Source organism: Pipra filicauda, unplaced genomic scaffold (genome assembly GCF_003945595.2).
Source record: "Pipra filicauda isolate LSUMZ 115617 unplaced genomic scaffold, ASM394559v2 scaffold384_size681814_pilon, whole genome shotgun sequence".
Lineage (NCBI taxonomy): Eukaryota > Metazoa > Chordata > Aves > Passeriformes > Pipridae > Pipra > Pipra filicauda.
The window spans coordinates 170,715-181,322 of NW_024104514.1; the positions used below are offsets into that span (position 1 = coordinate 170,715).

Below are 10,608 nucleotides of genomic sequence, written 5' to 3' on the forward strand. Positions count from 1 at the left end.
TACTCAGTCAAGTAAGTTATTTCATGCGGAGCCTGGTTATTGTTAAATTAGTTTCTGCTCTTAAATTCCTGTTGTTGAGTTTATTGAGAGAAGTCATACTTGAGAGCCAAGAAACTAAACAAATGATGAACAACGTATCTTGTTCGTCTGTCCTTCACAAACTCCCTCCCTTTTGCCATAGGGAATGTTCTGAATGCCACTACGCTCAATAAAATGTGACAGAGTTTTCCACACTTGAATTTAAGAGGCTCGAATAGAGTGGGCTGGGGGGGAGGGCAAGGGGGGGAGGAAGAGAGGAGGAGGAGGAGATTGACTGGGATCTCCTTTCCATGAGGTAAGCAGTGAGCTGGTTAGTGCATCCTGATTCTGAAGCTTTATTTCTTTTGTACCTTGCTCTGACTATTGCTTTCTCTGGCTTTTGAGTGCATTTCCCTGCTCCATTGGTCCCTTTGAGCTGAGCTCTTGCAGGTAGGTAGTATTTTAGAAAATGTTAGAGAAGAGTGAAATTTTAGTAAATACGTAAATAAAACTTGTTTATTTTACAGGCTAAGGTGGGTGTGAGGGGGGTTCCCCTCCTTAGTAAAGCATGTTGTTGACTTGTTATTTCTAATACCAGACGGTTCAGAGACAGTAGATGATAACAGGAGTTGGCTGCTCTTGATCTGATAATGTGACAAAAGAATGGATACGTCTCCTGGTTTGAGGCATGCTCTTTGCATTATGAGAGTGCAGGGGGTTGTGGGTTTTTTCTGTTGGCGTTCTTGCATATGGATGAACAAGGCAGCCCACTCCTTCTGTAGCAGAGTGGAACTTCTTATAGCCCTGGAAAAGAGCTTGCTTATACAGAAATGATTTCTTTTTAAATTTAATTTCTTACCAGAGTAAAATTTTGGGGGTTGAACGTGCTGCCATTTTTTTTTTTTTTTTTTTTTTTTTTTTTTTTTTTTTTTTTTTTTTTTTTTTTTTTTTTTTTTTTTTTTTAGTGCAGTACACAGGTAGGTTGCTGACAGGGAGAAGGGAGAGATCTTCCAGAACCTCAGTTCCCTCATCCCATTTTATAATTCCAGTGCATGGGCAGGAAGTTCCTTTGCTTGTGTTAAGTGAAAGCCAGAAACATTTTGTTTATCCAGGCACTGACTGATTTGTCTTTGGCCTGCCTCACAAGCAAATATAGAGCTTTTTTCTTTTTCCTTTCTTTGTTTTAAATTTGAGAGTTGAATGCAGAAATGTGTTTGAGGAGTGTAGGAGTAGGACATCTCACTGACTGGCTTTAAAAAGGGTCTCTGGACCACCAAAGCTGCCTTATAGTCTGTTATAGCTTTCACTTCTTTTGGTGGGGACTTGTGCACATGTAAACATCGATGCCAAGTCTTACTTTATTGCCATTGAGGTCAGCTGAAGTCCAGGGTCTCGGTTCAGTTCAGAGTGTCAACCAGACTGTTGAGTGCATAAATGCACCGTGGCATGTGCTGCCCCTGTCCCACCTGGTGCTCGCTGCTCTGTTCCATATACCAGCTGGAGGGCCCTTGTGGATAAAGCATTAGTCTCTAGTGTTGTTTGCATTGTTTTCAATCTGTAAAAAGTTTGTGGGAGTGTCAGATGAGTTGGGTGTCTCCTCCCCTCCCACTTCCTGAAGCAATTTACTGTTTGGACTTCTCTGAACAATGGAAGGGTTAGTGGCTTTGTGTGGGATCAGCATCTTGTTTCACACACCTGCTGGTCTCTGAACACATTCCTGTTGTATTAATAAAGACTTGAATTGAGAGATTCATAGATCTGTGGTGTTCAGGCACAGGATACTAAGAGCTATGTTACTATTCTTAGTTTGTAAATTGTCCTTTTGATACCATCTTGTTTTCTTTTGTAGGTATAAATAAAAACACTGTTGTCAATAAATTGTGAACTTTGTCTTTATTTATGAAATGTAAAGCCGTCTTTGCCCCTGTTCTTCCCAGTTCTTAAAGTCAAATTCAAGGAGATGGAAACACCTCTTGGCAACCCACTGAATTTTAACTGAAATTATCCCCATCTGTAGGATATGAGGAACTGAAAGTGAGTGAGTGGGGAGGATGTTTGAATACTTGTGGAACTGGAAGATTCATATCATTCAAAGGGAATGTGTTTTTCCTGAATGTTACAGGATCTGAATAGAGAGAGGGTCAGGCAGACTTAATTTTGAAGAGGGTGTTAGTTCATACAGAGTTAAAATAACAGTTTGTAGCATCTGCTGTGTCAGATGTGACCACCTGTGAAATAGGTCAGCGGCTTTTGTCTGTGCTATCAGACTTAATAGTACCGTGGTCCCTTTACCACAGGGACTTGCCAAAGGACTAAAGGGAGTTAAAAATTCCCTTATACTCCTTGTGCCGCACGTTCAAGGTAGAGGTGTGTTCTGGAGGTAGGTGCTGGGAAGAGCCAGGAGAGAATAATTTGCACTACTTCAGTATTGGCCAGCACTACTTGGACTAGCACCAAATTCAAGTGAGAAGAAATAAAAAAATGGAGGGGAAGAGTCTTGTGGATGAAAAGCATTTCAGCTTTCCAAGCCTCATCTTCCTGTCACCAGGTTGAAACTTGGCTGAGCCATCCGTTAGTCAAAAAGGGCCAGGGAAGGAAAGCTGTGATCTTAAAAGCTTTGTCTTCAGAATGTCTTGCGTTGTGGAATGTCTTCAAACAGGCATGGGGAGACTTAGCTTCTTTCCTTTTAGGACTATGCAAAAGAGAAGGGTAATGAATGAACTTCGGGGAATTCAACTGTTTTATTGTTTCAACAATTTTATTTTTTCTAAATTGCTGTTTAGAGCATGGGGTAGTGGGATGCCAGGTTTGCAAACTGCAAATGGGAGACAACCACTACAAAATTGCTGCTAAGAGGGCAAACTCCACAAGCTAGCTATTATCCTTTATGCTAAAGGAAAAGGTTCCTGTTTCCTTTTCCATGGTTACTTGCTCTCCCATGTGGACCCTTTTAACTTTTTTTCTAATGATGTGCTATCCTTAGTGCTTTCCCCTTTTGATATAGACCATGGCCTGAATAAATGGTCTGTGGCCAGCCCCTCCTAAGCCTGCCCCACCCTGTTTGATCTGAAACTTGGGATGGCAGGGATGCCTCTGGTGGGGTGCATGGAGCAGCAGCTGCCCTGGATGCGTGGTGGTTGGCAGGGCATGGTGGCTGTTGGCCTGGTACGGGGGTGCACCCTGGGGATGGATGCTGGGGCCTGTCTCTGTTGGGTGCCAGAGGGAAGGGCAGTAATGTGCTGACAATGGACCACAGAGGGCAGTGAGTGCCTGATGCACCAGGTGGGGCCACAGGGACTGTGCCAGGCTGGAGAAATGGGCTGGGAGGAACTCGTGAGGGTCAGTGAATACAAATGGATGTCCTGCCCCTGGGGTGGAACAACCCCAGGCACCAGTAGGTGCTGGGGCCTGCCCAGCTGGAAGGGGGCTTGGCAGAAAAGGCCCAGGTGTGTGCTGGTGGATGCCAAGTTGAACACAAGCCGCCGATGTGCCCTTGTGGCAAAGAAGCAAATGGCCTCTGGAGCTGCAGGGCCAGTGTGGGGGTCCTTCCTCTCTACTCAGCCTTGGGGAGGCCACAGCTGGAGTGATGGGTTCATCTCTGGGCTCCCAGGGCATATTGGGGCAAGTCACAAAGGACCACAGGAGCATCTGACATATGAGTGCAGGCTGCGAGCTGAGACTGTTCAGCCTTGAGAAGGCAAAGGGGGATGTCGCCCATGTGTACAAATGCCTGATGGAACAAAAAAGGAGGCAGACCCAGACTCCGCTGAGTGGTGCCCAGTGACAGAACGTGGGGCAGTGGGAAATTCCACTTAAATATCAGAAAATAACATCTTACAGAGGGTGGTCAGACACCAGCACAGGTTGCCTGGAGAGGCTGCATCCGGTAGATAGTCAAAACCTGACTGGACAGGACTTTGAATAATGTGCTGTGAGTGGGGGCATGGATTAGATGATTCCCCCTCTCCTTCCCCTATCTGCTTCCAACCCCAGCCATTCGGTGAAACACAAGCTTTGAGGAGCTGAAAGCTTCCTCAGGATATCTTTCATGTCCTTGTGTTAAACAGAAAGGAGCTCATCTAGTTTTGAAAACAAGATAAAAAGAAGTAGCATTCTATAAAAATCCCTTTGCAATGCTTTGGTATAGGCTCTGAAGTCTTATTTAATACATTTCTTTATATAACACATTTTTGCTTTTTTTTCTTTTCTTCAGCATTGCTGCCCTTTTGTCTGAGTTCTTCAGTGTTAGAAATGTTTTGAAAAGTTGGGGTTTTTGAAAGAATGTAAAAGAGATGCAACCTGCTATAATATTGCTGGCTCTCATAAATGACTGCAAAGCATTTGCATATCTTCAGACCCTGTTTCTCTCCCATGATCCAGAACATTTGTGTAAAAGAAAAGAGGGGAAAAAAAGCAATTCTCTTCCTGCTGTGATGTTCCAGGGACAAATGTTTTTTCTTCTACCTCCTGTATCATCTAAATTTTGCAGCTCTGTCACTAGCGGTGTGAGACTGAAAGCCAGCAGTTGTGTTTTTTCCCCCTTTTGTTCCACCATCACAGCTACAAAGGGTATCGATTTCTCACAAAATACAGGACACATGAATGGAGCAAAGCTAAAATGGGAATTAGTTTTGAAAAGGAAAAAAAAGGAATTGACGTGGAGCACCTTGATGGCAGTTTTACAAAGTAATTTTCTGGCTACAAAAATATTGAATGACAGAAGGAAGTCTTAATCTGCCAAGGCTAGCCACCTGCTCAGTGCTCCTGTCACCTCTCTGTCAGCAGGTACAGTGCATGAAGCTACCAAAAATCCATTCCTTGAAACATCAAACGTGGGCCATCACTATTGCTTTTGGCAGACTAGAAAATGATTGTCCACTCAGGCAATTTCATCTAATTCTGTCCTCCTCAACAGAAAGGTGTTTTAAAGTGTACTTCAGCCTCGGCAAACCACAGTGTGTTCTACCAGGATTTATGCCCTTGGTGCACTTGTTAGCTCTGGTATGTAGCCATTTACCAAACACAGCACTGAAATGGAAGGGGCATCTGATTTTGGAAAGTGTCTCTTCTGTGCAGATGCCCATCTTCCTACAGAATTAGTTCTTGACAATGTTACATCTTTCCCATCAAAGGAAAAGTAGGCTTAATAATATCTCCATATGTCTGCAGTTGCCTTCTCAGGTACATTGTCTGCCTGCAGCTATTTTTTCCTCCTCAAATTTTTTTTTTTTTGCGTGATTCATAATCTTTCAGAATGAATGTAGAATTTAAATGTACCTCAGTTGTTAACTTCCCAAGGTAGGGTTAAACTAGGCTTAGCTGTGGTTTAATTTCTGCTGTGTTTCACACGCGCTTTAGAGCTTTGTGAGCAGTGATGCCCACTTGCATTCAACAAATGGTTTTTTTAAACTGGACTTCAGGTGCACAATGTGCATCACAAATACGGCGAAGAACGAAGTCATGCAAGGATTAACGCATGGCAAGCTGCAGCTCCACTGTGCATTGCAAGAGTGCTGAATAAACATTTCAGATTTATACCAACCTATTTACCTACCTTTGGTGACGTATAGATAGAAGAAGTCACAGTAGAAGATGGTTTGTACCACCCCAGAGACTACAGCGATCTGGTCATAGAAATTCTCCGTGTGGTAGCGCCAGACCCAGTTGGCAATGTAGAGAGCACGGTAGAGGCCCAGGAAGAAAAGGTAGTGCGTCGTGATGGTCTCTGCTTCCCCTGTCTTGCTGATCATGAAGAGCTGAGGAAGGATAGCCACGGACTCCAGGTAGATGGAGAAGGTCCAAAGTATCTGTGAGGTGCAAAACGAAGGCAGTGGGGAGTCGGTGCTGGTTAATATGTGTTAAGGCCCAAAGCTTTTCCTTTGGCAAAGCACTGATGTGTAAGTGGCATGAGTAGTGCTGCTGAAGTTGGGGGAAAAGAGCCTGCTGTGCTGGGACTGAGAGGAGACAGCACTGAGCATCTTCAAGGCCTGCCAACTTTGCCTTTCCTGCCTGCTTTTACTGTTAAAAATCTCAGTTATTCAACATGCTTCTCCCTCTGCTGCCTGGTGTCAGGCTGCTGCTTCCCCTCCCTCTTCCTGCCTCAGTTTTTCCTTACCTCCAAGGGGGTGAAGCTGTGGTTCTCCAGAAATGACAGGCCTGTGACAGGGACCAGCAGGAACTCGAGGCGAAAAGAGTCGTTCTCACTGTCAAATGTTTTCCGGAATTTCACATAGATCATGTACACGGTGACGTAGGCACATATCAAAAAAATGACCTGGGGGAGAGAAGGGAGATGGCAAGACCTTCCATTCTTAGAGGATGGCTTTGCCAAAGGTCTGTAAACCTGGTTCTGGTGTGGCCATGCCAGGGTCAGATAGTGGTGAATGATTTTCCCGTGCTGGTTTATGGATTGACTTCTGCTGGAGATACTCCAGTGGTCAAGTGAAGCTTGCTCCACCATGAGGATCACACGTGTTTGAGTCCCTCTGGGGCTCTGTGTGAAGAGGTTGGCTTGGTAGCAGCCTTCTGTTAGCATTCCTGCTGTGCAAGGACACCCAGGCTTGGTTCACAGCATCTCATTCTAGTTTTAGTGGTACTAAATGTGACTCAGCTCACTCACTGGCTCTGGTGAGGTGTTTTTTTTTTTTCAATGGAGGGCCAGTGACACCAAAGGAAGCATCTCTACCCAGACTTCCTGGCTGAAAAAACTCACTTAGTGACCGTGTACCCTCACCTCCTTGAAAAACCACGGCGAGCTGAGGGGAAGCTCTTCTGCTGCACTGCCCTTTCCTTACCTTCATCACAGTGTTATAGACAGAGATGAAGTTTGTGAACAGGTCCAGATAGCGGGTTGTGAAGACAAGGGCAAAAAGAATCTGACTCTTCCCAGAGATTCCTGTGTGGCAGGGAGACAAAAGGAAGGTAAAGCAGATGAAGGGAAAGACCCATAGGGTGGGAGTTTCCCCTTATGCCCTCTTTGGAAGCATTTGTATATATGCATGTTGTTTTTTGAGCCAGGTCTGGTGTGCAGGTGCTGATGTAGCTCTAGACCTACCCCAGGACTGGCCAGAGACCCCCAAGTAACAAGGCAGGCTCCTGCTGATGCCACTGAGCCGTGCCTGTAGGGACTGGTGCCCAGTGGGCATGTCCACTGCTTTGGCCAATTCGGTCCTTACTGTCATCAAAAGGCCTTTCTTCTCCCTCCTTTCCTCCTTTGTTGCCCACCTCACCAGGGATTGTGTGATGTGACATCTGACATAGGAGGGAAGAGCTGTGGGACCAGCCCAGGGATGCTGATGGAGCTTGGTCACTGCTGACTGGGAGATGCAGTCAGGCCCACCCATTTCTCTACCAGTGATAATGGTCACAGCCCCAGCAGCCCAGCCCCAAAATCTATCGCTGGGGAAACTATGAACTCAGCAAAATCCTCCTGCAGGAAGCTGTTGTCCTAATTTCCTTACCCCAGGATGGGGCAGCCTCTGGCACCTGTCCACCACTGGCACAACCTCCAACTTAAAACAGCTTTCTCTCCAGGTTGTTGGTGTTGGTGCTGCCACAACTTCTTACTCTCATTTTCCACCTCCCTCTGGCCTTGCTGCCCTCCCCTTCACTTCACCACCCCAAGACCAACACCTGCCCAAGGCTCTGTGCCTTGCCACATCACATCCTTCCAACACAGCACTCTCCTTCTGGCAGGGACACCTTCCAGAGGAGGAGGATGACTTCCCTGCGAGAGCCCAGTGGGGAGGGCTTCCAGTTTGTGTGGGCTATCACTAGTCTTTCCAGCACCCATTTTGCTTGCACCCTTCATCAAGCTGCCCTCCAAGAAAGACCACCCTCCTTCCCTGGGGCATGGAAGCACTCACCGGCACAGGACTTGGACTTCAGGATCTTCAGGAGGAGAATAATGATGGCCAGCAAGTGGGAGATATCCCCCAGGATGCGGAAGATGTTCATGATGCCGGTGGGGGGCTCCTCTGGGGCGAAGGGAGTGTGGCGCTTTCCGCAGTCAGGGAGGGCGAGGGCAGGGAGTTTTTCTTCCCTGAACCTCAACTGAGTGAACAGTCTCCTCCGGCTCAACTTTCCTTTTTCCCTGAGCACAGAGCCCTCCCTTCCTGTGGAGCAAAGTTCAGGCTCTTCTCTCCCCTGGTTGTGGGTGCCTTTCCCCTTCCAGGCTGGATGTCTCCCTTAATTACTTTTCCACCAAGGTGTATTTTCCCTCTCCCAGGCTAAGGCCTTCTTCTCCCTGCTTTAGGCTGAAAGTTGGGGTTTGTCCCCCGGAGAACCCCAGGCTGAGCAGCCCTGAAGCCAGCGCTGGGTGACGGTGACGTGGCTCCTGGCTGGCCGGGGAGGAGAGAGAGGAGGAGGCAGAGGCGGGAATAACTGCGCTATTTTTCCCTTTTTCTTTTTTTTCTTTCCTCTTTTTTCTTCCCCAGCTTGTCTCAAGTTACATACGGAAGTATGGTTAGAGGGGAAAAGGCAGAGGGAACGGGATTCCCATCCTCTGGCCTTGAGGACACACCCTCCTGCGGGGCCAGGCTTCCCAGGGAAGTTCACCATGGTGCATTAACCTCTGTCCTGCTCCCAGCCAGCAGCCTTCTGCCCTCTGCCCTTGCTGGCCCCATCCCACCTCCAGCACCTTCTCCCCAGTGCTCCACTTTGTCTCCTGGAGCAAAAGAAGTCAGGAGAGATTCGAATTACCAAACCATTGCGGCTCTTCCACAGCAGTTCATGCACAGGCATTCCCTGATGACTGCCCCACCAGGCAACCCTGCCTTCGGGTTTCCCATTTGGAGCAGCGTGGATCCCAGACCCCAGCCCAGGAGGAAAGAAAAGATCCTCCCAAGAACTGGTTTGAAACAAACTTCACTGAAAATATTAATCTTGGAAGCCTGCAAGTGTGTTACAAACAACATAGTTCATGGGTTGAGTGAAAGGAGCACATGGGCGCTGCTGGTTTTGTAGATTTCACAGAAAGGAGCTCAGTAGTGACTGTTAGAAAGTTCTAATATGTTTGAAAACAGCTCTGAGTGACCAGCCTGGTTCAGATAAACCTTGTCCTTGGAGAAGTGGTTACACAGGGAGATCTCATGGCAGCAGTGGGGGGACATCTGCATCATGAACCAGCAACTAGATATTCAATATCTAATCACTTTGTATTAAGTGTCTTAATTTTTTAAATATATTATAATATAAATAAATATAATAAATAAATTAAATAAATTTATATAACTTTATATTAAGTTGCTTTAATACAACCGAATAGATGTTTCAATTTGTCACCTCATCCCTGAGCTGTGGGTCTAATTTGGTTACTCTTGGGTTATGTGATCCTGCCTCCTCTTGCCCCAAAGTCGGCTCTAGCTGCTGCCCTCCCTGTCCCCAGCCATCACCCATGTCTGTCTCCTACACATATGTCTCTGTCCTTATGAACTTGCTTGGAGTAAAATCCTTAAAGTATAAAAATATTATTCCTGGTGCTTTCTGAAAGGATTAACAAGCCTATTAGCATCACCGGATCCCTTTCTGAATATATTTGCATACATTTCCTCCCTGCCCATTAGGCTGGCAGTTGTGTTTTCCCTCTCTGATGCTCTAGCACCTGCATCATCAGGCTTTTCCAGATGGATTCACAGGCTGTGTTGGAAAACACCTGCTCAGCCCCATGAAACTGGGGATGGCCCTGCCAGGGCACCGAGGCAGAGGTTGGTGCGACGGGAGAAGAGTGGGAGAAGACCAAACGACAGCACTGGCAAAGGAGCGACAGAATAGGGACTGGCTGAAATTGGGTTTCCAGCCATCAGAGCGGTGCTGCCTGGGATTTCAGCAGGGCCATGTTGGTGCTGGTGAAAGCCAAGCCCCAGCCCTGGTGGCCCTGCAGGGCCCTAGTATCCCAGGTCCTTTTGCAGGTGGGCAAAGAGAGGTCTGAGCCATGGAGCAAGGATGGAAAGCTTAGAGGAAGGAACAGATTTGGGGTCTTCTCTTCCAATTGATCCCTTTCCAAGCCTCTGGAGCTCAGTGTCTGAGAGCACTCGTCTTTCTCTTGTCCCTGCACTCCTCTTTGCAGCTTCTTGTCTCGCCCAGGGAAAGAAGTCCCCTGCAGAGGGGTAACACTGTTGCGGGTGGCCAAGGTTTATTCTCTTAATCTTGCACCTTCCCAAGAAGAACTGACGGGTTCCAAGTCGCGGCATTATCTTCTGCTGTGGCACCAGGAATCCCCAGCTCAGGTGACCATCAGAGGGACTTCCTGGGAGCAGCCCAATCGAGCTCACCCAGCTGGGACGTGGTGGTGGGGCTGGGGTTTCCCGATGGGACATCCCTATGTGGCACACGAGGGCCATGGGAAAGCTGCCAGGAGGCCAAGGGGCAGCCAGGCCCTAAGAGATGAAATATTGGGCACATGAAGTGGCAGCAAGTAAAAATAAACCTTCCCTCCTCCCTCCCTGCCACAACACGAAGTGCCTTGTGCCGGGTGTCTCCCTCCCTCCCGAAATAATGCTGGGTGCTGCCACCACCCTGCACTGCGATGCTCTCTCCATGCCTCCGGTTTCCATGGTGACCACAAGGAATGTCGCCAGGGTGACAGGGAGG

At 47.4% G+C, this 10,608-nt stretch overlaps 1 protein-coding gene across 1 annotated transcript; it reads right to left on the reverse strand.

Annotated features, from left to right (window-relative positions):
• Positions 1–1,935: 1,935 nt before the first annotated feature.
• On the reverse strand, positions 1,936–8,104 carry KDELR3 (KDEL endoplasmic reticulum protein retention receptor 3). Its single transcript, XM_027715215.2, has 5 exons — positions 7,884–8,104; positions 6,813–6,913; positions 6,134–6,292; positions 5,573–5,825; positions 1,936–2,710 (listed from the first exon to the last, which is right to left on the reverse strand). Exons 1-5 carry the CDS (start codon positions 7,972–7,974, stop codon positions 2,670–2,672), a joined length of 645 nt encoding a protein of 214 aa, XP_027571016.1. The 5' UTR covers positions 7,975–8,104; the 3' UTR covers positions 1,936–2,669.
• Positions 8,105–10,608: the final 2,504 nt, after the last annotated feature.

What these genes read in the sequence shown, in the direction of transcription:
- KDELR3 (XM_027715215.2), bottom strand. Translation starts at nt 7,974, where the DNA reads ATGAACATCTTCCGCATCCTGGGGGATATCTCCCACTTGCTGGCCATC. An exon ending in TCTATAACACTGTGATGAAG is followed by an intron (nt 6,293 to 6,812) that starts GTAAGGAAAGGG and finishes TCTCTCCCCCAG; the next exon opens with GTCATTTTTTTGATATGTGC. An exon ending in CTATCTATACGTCACCAAAG is followed by an intron (nt 2,711 to 5,572) that starts GTAGGTAAATAG and finishes TCTTTTGCATAG; the next exon opens with TCCTAAAAGGAAAGAAGCTA.